The sequence below is a fragment of the Arachis stenosperma genome, chromosome 2, assembly GCF_014773155.1.
Source record: "Arachis stenosperma cultivar V10309 chromosome 2, arast.V10309.gnm1.PFL2, whole genome shotgun sequence".
NCBI classification, from domain to species: Eukaryota; Viridiplantae; Streptophyta; class Magnoliopsida; order Fabales; family Fabaceae; genus Arachis; species Arachis stenosperma.
In genome coordinates, this window is record NC_080378.1 from 97,165,568 (window position 1) to 97,184,017 (window position 18,450).

General features: G+C 37.7%; 3 protein-coding genes and 1 pseudogene across 3 annotated transcripts; 2 read left to right on the forward strand and 2 right to left on the reverse strand.

Annotated features, from left to right (window-relative positions):
• Positions 1-355: 355 nt before the first annotated feature.
• Positions 356-760, reverse strand: LOC130961030 (uncharacterized; the record flags this gene model as incomplete). The annotated part of the gene is made up of 1 exon (XM_057886646.1): positions 356-760. A coding segment is annotated over one exon (405 nt), but the record flags the coding sequence as incomplete, so codon positions are not given.
• Positions 761-9,524: 8,764 nt separating this feature from the next.
• Positions 9,525-10,661, forward strand: LOC130963225 (uncharacterized). The gene is made up of 3 exons (XM_057889362.1): positions 9,525-9,630; positions 9,727-9,828; positions 10,426-10,661. The coding sequence occupies exons 1-3, from the start codon at positions 9,525-9,527 to the stop codon at positions 10,659-10,661; spliced, it is 444 nt and encodes a 147-aa protein (XP_057745345.1).
• Positions 10,662-10,720: 59 nt separating this feature from the next.
• On the forward strand, positions 10,721-14,093 carry LOC130963226 (uncharacterized; annotated as a pseudogene).
• Positions 14,094-15,417: 1,324 nt separating this feature from the next.
• LOC130961951 (F-box/kelch-repeat protein At3g06240-like) lies at positions 15,418-17,471 on the reverse strand. The gene is made up of 2 exons (XM_057888003.1): positions 17,133-17,471; positions 15,418-16,474 (listed from the first exon to the last, which is right to left on the reverse strand). Exons 1-2 carry the CDS (start codon positions 17,436-17,438, stop codon positions 15,599-15,601), a joined length of 1,182 nt encoding a protein of 393 aa, XP_057743986.1. The 5' UTR covers positions 17,439-17,471; the 3' UTR covers positions 15,418-15,598.
• Positions 17,472-18,450: the final 979 nt, after the last annotated feature.

An 18,450-nucleotide genomic window follows, 5' to 3' on the forward strand; every position in this document is an offset into this window, starting at 1 on the left:
AGAGTGTTCTTCCCCCATCCCTCTACTTTTCAGCGTGTTTTTGAGTGTTGTGAGGAGAGAGAGTGCTGAAAACTAGGGTTTTGGTTAAGTTATGTTGGGCCAAGGGCCCACTTTGGGTCTGGTTGGCCCGGTTTGGCCCGTTCGGTCCAATCTTGGTCCGAATTCTATAAAATTGGTACCGAAATTCTCGTCTCAGTCTCCTCTATCACATTTAGCCATAAAAATCACATTTTAGGCTTTCTAGAATAAATTCTCATTTATGGGTTAAGTAGCCGTTAATTAACCGGGTTTTACATTCTACCCACCTAATTGGGAATTTTGCCCACAAAATTCAAATGCAATTACCTGAGAATAAATGCGGATAATCCGTTCGCATCTCCGACTCAAGTTCCCAAGTGTGTTCCTCCACATCGCCTCGACTCCAAGCCACTTTGACTAAAGAAACCTCTTTTCCACGCAACCGTTTGATACTAGTATCATCAATTCTGACTGGAGCCACTGGAAGCGTCAAATCTTCCCTTAACTGAACCGACTCAGGTTCTAACACATGGCTAGCATCAGGAGTGTACTTCCGAAGCTGCGACACGTGAAACACGTCGTGCAGGTTCGAAAGATGAGGTGGTAGAGCCATCCGATACGCCACCGGTCCAATCCTCTCCAGGATTTGAAATGGACCAATGTATCGAGGATTCAACTTCTTTGCTTTAATCGCCCTACCTACCCCCGTGGTCGGAGTAACCTTAAGGAAAACATGGTCTCCTTCCTCAAATTCTAAGGGCTTTCGCCTTTGATCGGCGTAACTCTTCTGACGACTCTGCGCCGTGAGCATCCTATCTCGGATTTTCTTGACTTGTTCGGTGGTCTCAGCTATCATTTCCGGTCCCAACAAGCTTTTCTCTCCAGCCTCATACCAACATAGCGGAGATTGACATTTCCTCCCATACAAGGCCTCATACGGAGCCATTCCAATGCTCGCATGATAACTATTATTGTATGCAAACTCCACTAATGGCATATACCGATCCCAACTCGCCGGTTGGTCCAAAACACAAGCTCTCAACATATCCTCTAGTGTTTGGATCGTCCTCTCAGATTGACCATCTGTCTGAGGATGGTAAGCCGTGCTCAAGCTTAATCGGGTTCCAAAAGCCTTCTGAAATGCACCCCAAAACCTTGAAGTGAAACGAGGATCTCTATCAGAGATTATAGTAGCAGGTACACCATGAAGTCTCACAATCTCCTTTATGTATAACCGTGCTAGCTCCTCAAGGGTGTAAGTCATACGAATGGGCAAAAAGTGAGCTGACTTCGTCAGTCGGTCCACAATCACCCAAACAGCATCAAAACCCGCCCTAGTCCTTGGCAATCCTGACACAAAGTCCATTGCAATACTTTCCCACTTCCATTGTGGAATCTCTAAAGGTTGCAACATACCGGCAGGCTTTTGATGTTCAATCTTTACCTTTTGACAAGTTAAGCACTTTGAAACATATTCTGCCACATCGTTCTTCATACCCGGCCACCAAAACATCGCCTTCAAATCATGGTACATCTTAGTACTTCCCGGGTGAATGGAGAATCCGCTTTTGTGTGCTTCCTTTAAGATATCTTGCCTCAAAGTGCCAACATTCGGCACAATGATCCTACCCTTGAATCTCCATAACCCATCTTTTTCTTCCGACACTCTCCACTATTTTTCTTGCTCAATGGCCGGTAACACCTTCCATAACGCTTCATCATTTTGATGAGCCTTTAGGAGTTCGGACTTAAAGTCACTTGAGATTTCTAATCGGCTCAAACATAAAGTTCCGGATACTTCTCGAGCGCCAATTTTAAGACTCTCGAATCCCTTGAGCAACTTCTCCTCTTGAAGCATCATCCAAGCCGCATATAATGACTTCCGACTCAACGCATCCGCCACTACATTTGCCTTTCCCGGATGGTAATACAACTCGAAGTCGTAGTCCTTCAACAATTCCATCCACCTTCTCTGCCTCATGTTAAGCTCTTTCTGATCAAAGAGATACTTCAAGCTCTTATGATCAGAGAAAACTTGGAACTTAACCCCATAGAGATAATGCCTCCACACCTTCAAGGCAAACACAACCGCAGCGAGTTCCAAATCGTGCGTAGGGTAACTAACTTCATGAGGTCTCAACTGTCGTGAGGCATACGCCACCACATTATGGTGCTGCATCAGCACGCACCCTAGACCCTTCAATGAGGCATCACAATACACCTCAAATGGCTCATTTGGCTCGGGTAACACTAACACAGGTGCAGTAGTCAACTTTTTCTTCAATGCCTGAAAGCTCTCCTCGCATTCAGGAGTCCAAACAAACAGAGTGTCTTTGCGGGTTAACTTTGTCATTGGCAGAGCTATCTGTGAAAAGCCCTTGATAAACCTTCGGTAATAGCCAGCTAAACCCAGAAAACTCCTTATCTCTGTTACGGTGGTTGGTTGTTTCCAATCCATCACCGCCTCCACCTTAGTTGGATCTACTGCTATTCCCTTCTTACTCACCACATGGCCCAAAAACTTCACCTCACTCTTCCAAAACTCACACTTAGACAGTTTTGCATAAAGTTTCTTCTCCTTTAGAATCTGCAACACGGTCCTCAAGTGTTCCGCATGCTCTTCTTCAGTCTTGGAATAAATCAGTATGTCATCAATGAAGACAACAACGAATTTATCCAGAAACGGACGGAAAACTCTATTCATGTAATCCATGAATACCGCAGGAGCGTTCGTCAACCCGAAAGACATCACAGTGTACTCGTAATGACCATAACGAGTTCTGAAAGCGGTCTTAGGGATATCCTCGCCCCTCACCCTTATCTGGTGATAACCAGATCGCAAATCAATCTTGGAGAAAACTCCAGCTCCTTGTAACTGATCCATGAGATCATCAATTCTCGGCAATGGGTACTTATTCTTTATTGTAACCTTGTTCAGCTGCCTGTAATCCACACAGAGCCGCATACTCCCATCTTTCTTCTTCACCAGTAACACTGGAGCACCCCACGGAGAGACACTTGGTCGTATGAAATTCTTTCCCAACAAATCCTCTAACTGAGACTTTAGCTCGTTCATCTCTAACGGTGACATCCTATAAGGAGCACTTGAGATTGGTCCCGCCCCGGGCACCAACTCAATAGCAAACTCAACCTCTCGGTTAGGTGGAAACTCATCAATATCCTCGGGAAACACTTCCGGAAACTCACACACAACTGGAATCTGTTCCAACCTTTGATCATCACCCGAAACGCCCGCGGTTAACAACATGATACCCTGACATTCGATTCCAGAACAGTTCACCATCATCGAGTTCAAGTAATAATTATTCACCACGACCGGCCCTTCTGTATCTTCCGGCATAAAGTACACCGACTTTGTAGAACAATCAAGCAGGACATGGTTCTTAGATAACCAGTCCAATCCCAAGATAAGATCAAGACCGACCATCGGCAAGCAGACTAAATTATGAACAAAGTCACGCTTCTTGAACCTAAAGGAAACTTCCGGGCATCCTAGCCTAGTTACCGTGGCTTCATGGGTAGCATTATACACTCTTAGATCATAACCTAAAGTTACAATCTTCAACCCTAACTCATGGGCTTTCTCAAATGCAATGAATGAATGTGATGCTCCCGAATCAAATAAAGCATTTAAAGTTTGACCAGCTATTTCACAGTTACCTCGAATGAGTGTCTCAGATCCCTCAGCACCTATAGCTGAAGTGGTGAACACCCGACCAGTCTGTTGTGCCTTCCCTGCACCTTGTTTCTGCCTCTCCGGACAATTTGCGGCTTTATGCCCCGCCTTTCCACAACTGTAGCACAAACCCCATCCGGCCTTGCATGGTGCTCCCGGATGGTGACTTCCACACTTAGCACAAGCTTGTCCATTCTGAGGTTGCTTCCCAAACTTCTTTCCTTGGGAGTTGTTGTTGTTGTTGGGCCTCCTGAAAGAGCCTCCCCTCTTGAAAGACGGACCTCTAAGTGCAAAGCTCTTCCCTCAGTTCTATGGAAATGATCCTTTGTGACTCCCTTTCTCAGCGGTTGCCCTTCTCACACACTCTTCAGCAACCCTACACTTGTTCACCAATTCGGAGAAAGTCCTAATCTCCATTGGCCCTACTGAACTGAAGATATCACTCCGGAGTCCTCCTTCATACTTAACACACTTCCATTCCTCATATTCCACCGGAGTCCCTTGGCACATACGAGAGAACCTGAACAGCTCCTCAAACTTGTCAGTATACTCTGATATGGACATAGTACCCTGCTTCAGCTGTAACAATTCAAGTTCCTTAGCCGTCCTAGCAGAAGTCGGAAAGTACTTCTTATAGAACTCTTCCTGGAAGACATTCCAAGTGATATAGTCATCACCCTGCTGCAGAAGACGTCGGATGCCTTGCCACCAATGCGACGCTTCACCTGTGAGCATATAGGTAGCAAACTCGACACGCTGTCCTTCAGGTACCACTTGTGCTTGCAGTGCTCGCTCTATAGCCTGAAACCATGTATCAGCCTCAGTCGGGCTAGTAGTTCCCTTGAACTTAGGCGGATTAACCTTCAAAAAGTTTGCCAAGGTCATCGGGCCTTGAACTCCACCTCCATCATTACCATGGTTGTTCATCTGTTGACCGAGAGCCTCAGCAGTGGCTTGCATAGCAGCAGCCATGTTCTCCAACGCAGCCATAAAGTTCACCGGGTTATTAGGGTTATTCTCCGGTGCACGAGAATTCGTACGACCTCTCACACTACCTCTACCGCGTCCACGAGGCGCCATCTGGTTCCTATACGCACCCAACAATCGATATTAAGTTGATCAGTCTCAATATCGGAAGTCTAGTGCTTCAAAGCCCCAAATGCATGCTCATGAACGTTTATGCCAATTATATCAAGCAGATATACTAATAGCACATAACACACACACAGAGAATGCACAGAAGCATAGTCAGTCCATCCCTCAGGCTCTATAGGAACGAACTGCTCTGATACCATAATGTAACACCCTACCATACAAAGTCTTATGCTTAAGTCATAATTCAGAGATGGCAAGGTATTACGACCTCTAAAATAAAAATTTAGTACGTATAGTAGTATGAATGATTGATTATAACTAGGAGCCTTTGTAGAAAAAGGGGTAAACAAAAACCTCGCAACTCGAAAGCGCAACACTCCGATCGATAACGTAACGAACATGGATAACCAACGCGAGAGTATATATATACAAAGGAGTGTCAAAAACAGGAATATCAAGACTCAAGATCCGGCTGCGAAGATAACCGGTCCGAGCATAACAATATATACATATGATAAAATAATGAAAACCCCAAAGGAAACCCAAAGGGACACAAATACATAAAACCTATTCTCCAAAATTTCCCATAAGAGGAGTCATCACAGTTTGCATTATTTAATGGAGATAAAAGTATCTAAGCAAAACGTATAAACCAAAACATAGTCCCCAAGAACAAGGAATCTTCGCAAATCTAGAAGTCTCCAGCATGCCTCAGCGGGAAACCGTACGTTCTGCATCTGAAAACCACAAAATCCGCATGGGTGAGAACCAGAGGTCCCCAGCATGGTAATAGCTTCCACATATATAATACATAATAATAGAGAAAAGCCAAAGGCAATCCTAGAACTTCCTCCAGATAATATCAAAGCTTATAAACAAGCTAAACCATATAAGGGCATCTGACTAAAGATTCTTCAGTCTAACTAATACTTTCCTTTCCAATTCCTTCTCACCTCCCAACCACCAGCAGGAGTATAATGTAGCAAACACAGTTATATCAGACAAAGAATATACAAATAGGAGCAGTTAAGACATTTAGACAATTAGCAAGTAATATGCAGTCAAATAGGCAATCTCAAACAATTCACATAGAATGCATATGATGAATGCCTGTCCCTAGTGGCTGATGATATCATCTTGTCGGTTATAGAGCCAACCCGACAAGTCCTGGTCGCTAACCATTGGACTGTCCCTCTGTCGCGCATTCCCAACTCGAGTTATACTCGTTATAAACTTGATCATAAACATGATCCATATCCATCACCCTCACTGGTGAATATTTCGGGGGCGAGCTCATCCGGGTCTTTCACAGTGCCCGGCCACACTTACGACATAGGGTCAACAGAGTCTCGAGCCTCCACCTGGAGCACGTGGTGACTAGCCACTGCTACTACCCAGGGAAACCCGTATCTCTGATAGTGGAAGTGCAATTCACAATTATCAATAATTCAGCATCAACATGCATGAATTCTCATCCATGGATCAACATCCATATCAGCCATTCCGGCTCACGGTTCAATCCAGAACCAGCCAATAATCATAGCATACACAGCTATTCCGGCTCACGGTTAAATCCATAACCAGCCAATATTCATAGCATACACAGCTATTCCGGCTCACGGTTAAATCCACAACCAGCCATTTCATTAACAATTACAGCCTTTCGGCCCATGGCATAACAAGCACTTCCACCACCATCCTCCGCATCTCACATAATCATCTTGATCCTCATTGATCATTCATTTTTCCCTTGCTTCACTCGCAAGTTACCTCATTCACTAGCTCCTTTTCTAATAGCTAGGCATATCATAATGATTCAAGACATACATGGTGAGATCGGAGGCTTAGAAGTATGAGATTTGGCTTTTAAAACTCAAAAATCAACTTTGGGATGAAAACAGGGCCACGCGTACGCGCACTCCACGCGCACGCGTGGATGGCCTCAAAAACTCATCGACGCGCAAGCGTCATGCACGCTAACGCGTGAATTACAAATTTGCCAATCGATGCGCACGCGTCAACCACGCGTACGCGCGGGTGTTCTCGTGCCCCAGGCACAACACTGGCACAGTTCTGGCATAACTCTCTGGAAAATGGCTGGGCATTGGGTGCAGCACAATCGGCGCGCCCGCGCACATCACGCGCACGCGTGGATAGTGCTTTCTGGAAGTTCGATGCGTATGCGCCAGGGGCGCCCACGCGCAAGGGGTTATTCTGCTAAAAATTTTCTAAGTTAAAAGCTACAGAATTCACAGATTTAAACCCCAATCTTCCAACGGACATAACTTCCTCATTTTAAATCGTTTTTCACCCGTTCTTCGAACGGCATGGACATCCCGGATCCAATTTCATTTTTAAACAGATTTGGTACAAAAGGAGATCCGTAGTCCAAGTTATATCCCGTCAAAGTATGCCCAAAAACCATATCTTCATACAAAACCACAATATGCCATTTTCAAAACAAATCATTTTCATCTCCTTTCAAAGTCAATCAAAACATGCCAATTTCATCCCTTTTCTTTGAAATCAATCAAAATGTATCAAATTCAACATCAAGCCTCCTCAACTCACACATTGACACATTACCACAATATACAAAATCACTATCTCATCATTTTACCCCACTTCACCCAAGTGGCTCAAACTCAAACACATTGACATATCATATACTATTCCTCATGCCAATTCTCAACAACACCAATTCCAATAAATCATTATTGTACACAATCAACATCATACTCACCATCAACATGGTTCAACCCACAATTCAACCATAACCAATCATCAAGCATATATCACAACATGCATATTTCTCATACATCATACCACCAAGGCATCAATAATCATCATCACATATATGACCACATCATATATCTCAATCATTCAACAACATCAACAATTCAATGCCTATCTTAGGGCCTCTAGCCTAAGTATTTCCTACCACATTACATATTAGATACGGGAAACCGAAACCATACCTTAGCCGAATTTCCCAAGCTCCACCGGAGCACTTCCAAACCACTTATCCACAAGCTCTCAAGGCCTCAAAACCTCCAAGAACAGATTTTTCACCACCAAACCCTTTTCAAGCTTTTCAAAATCACCAATCAAGCTCCAATATTCACATATATACAACCTAAGCCACAATCATCATACCCATACACAACATCTCAATACCCAAACATCATAAAACCACAAATCACACTAGGGTTGAGAATCTTACCACACCCAAGGTCCAAGGAGACAAAATTAACCTTCTCCTTCAAGAGAGTTGGGTCCTATAACATCAAAGAACCCAAAATCTCAACATTTCACCCATGAAACTCGAAAATAAGGGCTGGAATTTCGAACAGAAACTTGTGGCTTACCTCAAGATTAATTGTATGGGTTTTGTAGAGCTCTCCACGGTGAACGTGTGGCCGCAAACAGAGCGGCAATCGGAGCTCTAGATCAAAAGTTATGGTGGTTTGAAGATCAAGTGAGAGATAGAAGGTTGAGAGAGTGTTCTTCCCCCATCCCTCTACTTTTCAGCGTGTTTTTGAGTATTGTGAGGAGAGAGAGTGCTGAAAACTAGGGTTTTGGTTAAGTTATGTTGGGCCAAGGGCCCACTTTGGGTTCGGTTGGCCCGTTCGGTCCAATCTTGGTCCGAATTCTATAAAATTGGTACCGAAATTCTCGTCTCAGTCTCCTCTATCACATTTAGCCATAAAAATCACATTTTAGGCTTTCTAGAATAAATTCTCATTTATGAGTTAATTAGCCATTAATTAACCGGGTTTTACAACATGTGTTGCAATGGAGAAAAAGTCTCTTTGCCCCAAGTAAATGCTCCTCAGAAATTACTTGAAATCTTCTTAGACCCTTCTGCAGAAGGAAATCATTTCAGGAAACACATTCGTAGTTACAATCTTGTTTTTTCATTCACTTCGTGCGGTGTACACATAGACGAACAATTAGCTACAGTATGTCATGGTATATATACATTCCATGCTCAAGGATCAATGTACCACAGTATAGGGGGATTTCATCCGGATCAAGGGGCGTGACCACGCTTCTTGTAACTGTATATATACGATACTGAGCACGAGTTACAAAATAGAATGCTGGAGAACACACAACTGCACGAAAGTTTGGTTTTGAAGCTACAACAATTGTTGCACCGATATAATCATTAATCATTTTATCCATGTATTCCGCCATCTTGCACAACGACTAGATGTGCAAGAGTGTAGTTTGGTGATCAGAGAGCGACCTGCTAATCAACCACAATACAGTCTCCCAACTGCTTCACAAGTGGCAGCCATAATAGTCGGTGATGACATTGAAACAATGGTGCGCGGACGAGATATCAAGGTTCAAACTCATGCTGGTAACCTCAGAAGGATTTAGGAGTTTGTTGGGTATTATGATCTACTACAATATCCTCTTCTTTTTCCATTTGGAACCCATGTATGAGATATAAATACTCGAACTCAACGTGGAAACAAAGTATCATACCAGATATATTATAGCTATATGCTCTAGGTACAATCTTCTATATTTGCTACATCATTTATAGACTTTCGTAGATGATAGTTTGTACCAATACATCATTTCATAATTTCTAACAATTTTCTATAATCCTCAATATTCGTAAATCCGCCCCAATGATCACTCAACAGTTTTGCAAGCGGGGCGACTTCTTCAACAATATGTTGTTGACAACTTTGTGAAAATGGAAACAGACAAGTTAAGATGGGTTCGACAAAGACAAAAGGAACTTCGAGCTGAACTGTATCAAGGCTTACAAGATGCTTTGCACACAGGAGAGAATAATGCTGGTAATTATTCAATTTAATGGCCACACGATTGATTATTACGTGTTCCTGAATTTAAACTTTAAAACTAATAATACTTTCCTCTAAAATTGGTTTTAGAAAATGTTGGCAGAAGAACGATATTACCATCGTCATTCGTGGGTAGTCATCGAGACATGACTCAACGGTACGAGGATGAAATGGCTATTGTTCTTAAAGAAGGCAAACCGAATATTTTTCTAACTATGACATGCAATCCATCATGGTCAGAAATAGCTTCGGAACTCAGTCCTACTCAAACTCTACAGGATCGTCCGGATCTAACAACTAGGATTTTCGGAGCCAAGTTCGAACAATTAAAGTAGGATGTTATTACCAACGGTGTATTAGGAAAGGTGAAAAGTTATATTTATGTCACCGAATTTCAGAAAAGAGGATTGCCGCACGTACATATGTTGTTAATCTTAGAAAACAATGACAAGTTGAGTGATCCTGACCAATATGATAGTTTGGTTTGAGCGAAAATACCATGTAAAGAAACAGAACCCCACTTACATGAGGCAGTGTTAAGGCATATGGTCCATGGTCCTTGTGGAACACTAAATCAATCTTCACCATGCATGAAGAAAGGTCAATGTAAACATAACTACCCAAAAGAGTTTGTACTAGAGACACGACGAGGTGATGACTCATATCCTCAATATAGGAGGCGATTTGATACTCCAATCCCTATAAACCAAAATGTCACAATTGACAATAGATGGGTGGTTTCGTACAACCCTTGACTACTACTGAAGTATGATTGTCATATCAATGTAGAGATATGTAGCAGTATCAAGAGCATAAAATATCTATACAAGTATTGCTATAAGGGACCAGACCATGTGGCAATGGAGGTTCACAGAAGTTCTCATTATGATGAGGTGAAACAGTTTATTGATGCAAGATGGATTGCCGCTTCAGAAGCATGCTGGAGGATATTTAGATTCAACCTTTACCGAATGTACCATCAGTTGAAAGGTTGCAAGTTCATTTGCCAAATCAACATCAAGTGAGCTTTTATGAGCACCAAACTATTTCTGAAATAGTTAATAATGAATATTTCTCAAGAACAATGCTCACTGAATTCTTCCAACTTAATCGGGGCGATGACCAACAATCTAGGCATCTTTTGTACAAGAAAATCCCAGAATATTACAGTTGGCACAGCAAGGAAAAAGAATGGCGTCGACGTAAGTCACAAAAGAGAGCTATCGGTCGGATCTATACCGTTTCACCAACAGAAGGTGAAAAATTCTATTTGTGTATTCTGTTGTCAAATGTAAGAGGCCCAACTGGTTGGGATGATTTGCTAACAGTCGATGGTATCCAATATTCGTCCTTTAAGCAATCCGCTCAGCATCGAGGACTGTTGGAGAGTGATAGTAGCATAAGATCATGTTTGGTTGAGGCATCCATTTTGAGAATACCATGTGCTTTAAGAAGGTTGTTTGCCACCATTTTAATTTTTTGTGAGCCAACAGATGTAAGAAGTCTGTGGGACGAGTTTCTTTCATGTATGGTGGATGATTACGCATCAACAAGCACTACAACCTGCAATGGGTTGACAAATCGTTTGCTTAGGGATTTAAATGACATCCTCCTACAGCATGAAAAACATATTGCACAATACGATTTACCAGCTCTAACCTCAAACAACGACAACTTCATGCCTAGAATTATTCAAGAAGAAATATCCATCGAAGTTCCTCAAGAAGACCTGTGTTCTATATAAAGATTGAATCATGACCAGTCTGCAGCTTTCAGATGCATTATGAATACAATTGATCGAAGAGAAAGTGGAGTGTTTTTTGTGGATGGATCAGGAGGAGCAGGTAAGACATTTCTTTACAGAGCTATAATTGCAGACTTAAGAAGTAAAGGGCATATTGTCTTGGTAACTGCATCCTCAAGAATAGCTGCAACTCTGGTGGTCGAACAGCTCATTCTAGATTTAAGATCCCAATCAATGCAGAGCCATCCTCCACGTGCAATATAAGTAAACAATCTAATCTAGCAAAACTGATTAGGCAGACGACAGCGATAATTTGGGATGAAGCGCCGATGGCTAATAAAGAGACAATGGAATCATTGGACCGCACATTGCGAGACATCTTAGAAAACAATAATCCATTTGGAGGGAAAGTGATGGTTTTGGAAGGGGATTTTCGCCAAGTACTACCTGTTGTGCCGAAAGGAAGTAAGTCGCAAATGATTTCAGCTTCTATTGTTAAATCACATTTGTGGGCATTCACCAAAATTCTCCACTTGCGACAAAATATGTGATCTCTTAATGATCGTGATTTTGCGGAGTATCTTATGCGTATAGGGGATGGGATTGAGCCTGCCGTATGTGAAGACTTGGTACAAATAGAAACACACATGGCAATACCATGGGAAGGTGAGGCATTATTACACAAATTAATAGAAGAAACCTTTCCAAATTTGCAATCTCATGGGTGGGATGCATCTTATATGGTGGAGAGAGCGATATTGACACCCAAGAATCATGATGTGCAACAGCTTAATGATATAGTCATCAACCAATTTCCGGGAGACGAACGACTTTTAGCATCCTTTGATGAAGTAGAAGGAGATACAAATAATCTGTATCAACAAGAATATCTTAACTCAATCTCCACAGGTGGATGCCACCTCATATGTTGAAGGTAAAAAAAGGTGCTCCTCTAATGTTACTAAGAAACATAGATCCTAAGACAGGCTTATGCAATGGCACAAGGCTACTGTGTCGAGGAACTTTTCAAAACATATTAGACGTGGAAATCTTAACAGGTCATCACTCTGGAAAAAGAGTTTTTCTGCCTCGGATAAAACACAAAACAACTGAGAACTCAGGACTACCCTTTGTGCTTATAAGAAAGCAATTTCCTGTAAGGTTGAGTTTTGCCTTAACAATAAATAAATCACAAGGACAAACTATCCCTAAGGTAGGGATCTATCTCCTTAAACATGTGTTCAGCCATGGTCAATTATACGTTGTTCTATCTCGAAGTGTTTCTCAGTCAACCACAAAAATCTTAATCAAAGAAGGAACAGTAGATGGAAAAAGGGGACAATTCACAAAGAATGTGGTGTTCAAAGAAATTTTGTTACCTTCACCTCATGTAATTTATGTTCTTGGCAAATACGTGAACCTTTTTACAAGTATAATCCGTGTATTATGTAATTTTATCATTACAATATCAATATTGTAATAGATAGTTTTGGTCACTAATTTTAACAACTAATGACTAAGATTTTTAACAGATAACTTGATATCAAGAGGGCTCATCAGCATATTAAAAGAGATAAGGAAAAGGAACTGGAACCTCTACTTTATCCAACAGGTATGCACCAACTATGATTCACATAAATTATAAAAATTATATCATACATCCTTAAAATATATCATTATTGGTTTTTTAATAAATTATAGTTTGCAATGTTTGTATATACTTTGAAAAAAATTCAAACTTTGATTTCTTTAAATGTTGCTATCAATTTTATAATTTTAGCAATAAAATTATAAAAATTAAAATTTTAAAACTCATAAAAGTAGAGGTATGTCTTATTTGGGATGTATCATTACTTAATTCTAAAGTAATATATAAAACACTACTGAAATATATTGTGATACATATATGCAATAAATTACAGGAAACAGGATTCCAATCGTTATGGAATACATGGAAGGATGAGCAATCAATTGCATCAATGAGCTCAATCGACAATAAAGTAAGAATTACAGTACTAATGACAGTGACAACTGCATTGATGATACATATTTTTATTTTAGTGTTATTGATCAAACGTGAAATTGACTCAGGTTCATCCAATCAAAATTTATTCTATTGGTTGGGGAGGTACAGTTAAAGCAGACAAAACTCAATTATGGAAGATGGTAAAAAGAGAAATATTGGATCAAAAAAATAAAAGGTAATGCAATAAACTTCTATCACATAATAAATATTTTCGTCTATTTCGTCCTATATACCAATTATGTTAAAACTTTAACTTTTTTTTCAGCCATAAACTTAGAAGAACACAACTAACTCACTTCGATGCAAAACAATATCATTGCAGGTAATTGTTATTAAAAAAATTCCTAAAAAAAAAAAGATGTAATATCATTTAATTTATATTTTGTCAATGATAAACAAGAATTAATGTCATTTCTTTGTCCTTTCAGAAAGTTCAATGAAAAACAAGACATCACAACACTACAGGTTTTAATTGAATTCTTCTCTATAAAAAGCAATCAATTTAATTGAATAAACCTGGAGCATTTATATGGTTATTTTTATGTTAAACAAAATCTGACTGTTTTTCAAGATGTAAGAAGTTATTGACAAGGAGATGTATGATGAATTATGAAGAATTTTTTCTAGATACATAATCTTTATATTCTCCTAATTTTTTCATTAATACTCTTATAGTGTGATATTTAAAAACAAAAAAATAAGTATATTCATTTCTTCTATCCTTCCACTATCCGTAAGAAAATGAAGGCCTCTTCAGATTCAAAATCATATTTTGGCCTACCACTTAAAAAAGAAGAAGACAAACATGAATATCTATGATATTTAGGTAAAATTAATATTTTATAAACAACTAACATGCATTTGGGTTTATAGAGATATTCTTTTTAAATTAGGATAACATTTTTGTCATTATTTCTTGAACTATACCTTTTTTTGATAATATATACATATATCTTTATTTTGTGCTTTTATAATTTAGCATTTTAAAGATTTTCTATAGTAATTTTATCCTCAACAAAATATCATATAAATAAAGCTACGTTAATTTTAAATTGATGAAAAAATACTTATTTGACAAATTTAAAAGATAAATAATATATTAATACCAACACTAAAATATGATATAAATAAATAAGATCACGTTAATATTAAAATTAAAAAAAGTAATCTAATAATTTGAAGAACGAATAATATATTTTAAAAATAAAATTAAATTCTTTAAAATAATAGAAAAGCGACCGTTAGTGCCTGTTGAGCCGTTAGTTATTATAATAAAAAGCTGAATATTGTATATTTTTAAAAAATACCTAGTTGAATTGAAAAGTTTATTTCCAAAATTTAAAGATGCAGTTCAAATGTCACATTGAGATTGGGCAGCGGAGCATATAGGAAGAGATTGCAAGTTCAAGGGATAGTTATTGGACAGAGAGATGCTAATAGCATGAGTGAGCAGTAGAAACAGATATTGCTGATATCGTGAGAATTGCGTTGTATAATGTAGATCTTGATTCATGTATTGCATATGAACTAAGATAAGTAAATCTTTGTGATTTTATACTCTTTTCACTAATTGAGTTAAGAAATAAAAGAAATTTTCAAATAATAATAATAAGTATTAGTAGTAGTAGAAGAATGAATATTATCATTCATATTTTAATGATGTTACTCTTTTTTATAAACTTATGTAAATATACAATATAAAAAATTATGTGTGAAGTAACTTTTAGAAGTTAAAATTTAAGATTTAAAATTTAAAATTTAGAATTTAGAATTTAAAGTATAAAATTTAGGATTTAAATTTTAAAATTTATGTTTTAGAGTTTAAAAAATGATGCACTCTTTAATTTTTTTTCAGACAATTTGTTATAGAGTGTAATTTTGATGTATTAATAGTGTGAAATATTTTATAATAGTCTAATTATATCTATTCTGTAAGATGATTATTCATAAAATGTTGCTAGCCAATAAATTGCTGCATACATAAGGCGGGATTCGAACTTCCGACACTTGCGGACTAGTGAACTAACCATTATCAACACGTGTATATAAAACATAGGATGAAGTGATCTCTATCTTAGAAATTTAACAATTCAATTCTCTGAACTATATAGAACATAATTTTCAAGCTCTCGGATGTACAAAATACCCCTATATAAGCAAAAACAATTGGAGGAGGAGGTTAATTTCCCACTTTAACCCTGATCACCATGATTGCTTGGGAGAGAAAGAAGTGTTTCGGTGTACACACTAGCAGTTGAATAAAACCTGGATCTTCCATGAGGATTATTAGGAGGTTCTAGTAACTCCCCTCCTCTGTCACTATATTTTACAAATCCTACACCATCATAAACTCCAACAACTTCACCATCTTTGCATAGGAACATAAACATGGGTGAAATGAAGTCAGAAGGGATATTGAGAAGTGACACAGTAATCAAATTAACCCAAGACGATTTCACTCCATATTCTTTCATCACACGAATATTTAATTGATCCGGTGCGTTCATCTCAATTAGGCCAAGCCATCCTCCAAACACCCCCAAGTCAGAATATTCATGGATGAAATCATCCGGCAAAGGTACTTCATGCAAACGCAAACCGTTCTTGTTTTCATTCAAATCAAAAGCGATTATTGCTCCTTGATTTGCTCTTTCACCGTCCTTGCACCAAGCCAACCAATGAATATAACCATTCAAGAACGATCCTACTCTTGGAGTATCGACATCATCGTTCCTCAGATTTATATATGTGCAATTAAGGCCATGGACATCAACTATTTTCCATGAATTGGATTTGACTGAAAAGGTTTCAAAGATGATGACCTCGTCATCAAGATAAGCTTCCCAATTCTTGTATGATACCTGAACAATAATATAATCGTCTGTTGAAACATCATAGCCAAAACCACAAAGGAATGCAAACTTGTTGTCCCATGTGGGAGGTTGTGGTACTCTTTTGCATGAACCTGTTGATGGGTTCCAAATGATGAGATCATTCAAAAGAATATTGTCATTGAGAGCTACAAGTAGAAAGCCTCTACATGAACCCACCATCCTCATCCAATTGATCTGTAATTAATCAACACGAATGCTAATATTAGGTATCTAAAGAAAAATGCAATAATTTTAGAGAGAATGGCATTTACTTTTTTTTTATTTACAAAATATACATTCTCTTCTTACAAAATTAAAATAACCTACCCTTTGGTCCATTTAATTCAATAATTATTTGGTCAATTCAAAAAATAATAATATTATTATAATAATATAAAATATTTTAACTTGACACGAAATATCCAATTTAAAATTTTATATGATTAATGAAAATATAAAAAATCAGTGTACAATTTAAAATTTAATATTATCGTAATGCATATAATATATACATGATGAAAATATAAAAAGATTAGTGTATAATTTTATTTTTAAAATATTTTTATTATTTATATTGGGATAATTTTTTTCAAGCTCTGCAAATGTATGTACGTATGTACGACTGGTAAAAACTCAAGTCAACTTAACGTGAAGTTGATAATTGAGAATTGTTAGATAAAAATTTAGTTAAATTAGTCAAATTATTTGACAACTCTTAATTATCAATTTCACGTTGATGCCTTAGTCCTTAAGTTTTCATCGTGTAGGACTAATGGACTATAACAGGGTTACAGCCTTACAGGGGATATGTATATATTAGTATAATAACGAATTTTTGTATCATAGAACTCACATTAGCAGGTACGAAGGCAAGAGGTAACTGAATCCTTGACAGAGCAGAGTGATCAACAAAGGGTGCATTGAAATCCCAAGACCATGCAACGAAATGCAGTGTGTAGAGGATCTTATGGGTGAGATTCAAAGAAGATCGTTGGAAGTGGTGTTTGGCGAAATTGGGGTCCGAGATAAGAGACAACCAATGTTTGCAAACACACTTGAAACGCAAGAGGGACTTTACTGGCAAACGTAGGAAGATTTCCACCATCACTTCTTGTGGAAGCTCCTTCATTTCAGTTTTCACTGCTTTTACAGGTTTCATTACGTTCTACTTCTATGGGTCTTGTGATTTTAATTTGATGGTTCTTTCAAGTATTTTATAAAGGGTGAGAATATATAATATATTCTATGATGCACGGACATGAGATGGAACACGCTGAAATTTTATAAGATACCAAGATAAATTGTAATAATATTTTTGATATTTTATTGATATTAAAATATAAATTAATGTTTTATTTTAATTATATTAAATATTTAAAATATTTTTTATTTTAATAAATAATAATATATATTATATCTAAATTTATTCCAAGAATATATATTAAGAATAAGATTGTACACGCTGATACATAATAGTATTTAGGTAAGTCCAAATATATCCAAAAAAATTTTTTATTTTTTATTAAAATACAGTTAAATACAACAGACCTGCATATCGAACGAATATCAATAAATATTATGTCCAAAAAATACACCAACTCAAGTGTCCCGTGCTTCGCAGAATATATTTGACGAAATGACCCGTTCTTTCTTTGAGGAAAATTTTAGTCAATAATGGAGTTTGGTTTGGAATCTTGCTGAGAACGCTATATACCCACCTACTCTTGAAGCTTTCTCCATACGCTTTTTACTCAATATTTTGCTTCATGAATTAAGGAATATTACTAACCTCTTCACTTAAAATAAGAATTTATAAAAATTATAAATTATAATTTGTAAAAATTAATTTTTAATATTTACAAAAAAATGCATGTTTATTCTTCTAGGATTAGGGTTAATTATTCTTCTAGAATCTTAAGCAAACAGGTTCACTATTATTGTAATTTGTGTTTTCTCAAAACAACATAAATAATATTAACAAATATATTATTAATTAAGATATAAATATTTTTTTTATAATAAAAAACGTTTGGTTCAAATTTTAAAAATAACAAAGTTTTTTATTTAAACATTAGTATAGTACTTAGAACGAAAATTATATACCAAATGCTTTTAATTAATTTCCTTTATATATACAATAATAGGTATAAAACATTACGATTTTGCCAACA

Bases quoted from the DNA above. Each gene is read 5' to 3' on its own strand.
- LOC130963225 (XM_057889362.1), top strand. From the start codon at position 9,525: ATGGAAACAGACAAGTTAAGATGGGTTCGACAAAGACAAAAGGAACTT. The intron at 9,631-9,726 runs GTAATTATTCAA...AATTGGTTTTAG, and splicing joins CACAGGAGAGAATAATGCTG to AAAATGTTGGCAGAAGAACG. The intron at 9,829-10,425 runs GCAAACCGAATA...ATATCAATGTAG, and splicing joins GGCTATTGTTCTTAAAGAAG to AGATATGTAGCAGTATCAAG.
- LOC130961951 (XM_057888003.1), bottom strand. From the start codon at position 17,438: ATGAAACCTGTAAAAGCAGTGAAAACTGAAATGAAGGAGCTTCCACAA. The intron at 16,475-17,132 runs GTGAGTTCTATG...GATTAATTACAG, and splicing joins TTGCCTTCGTACCTGCTAAT to ATCAATTGGATGAGGATGGT.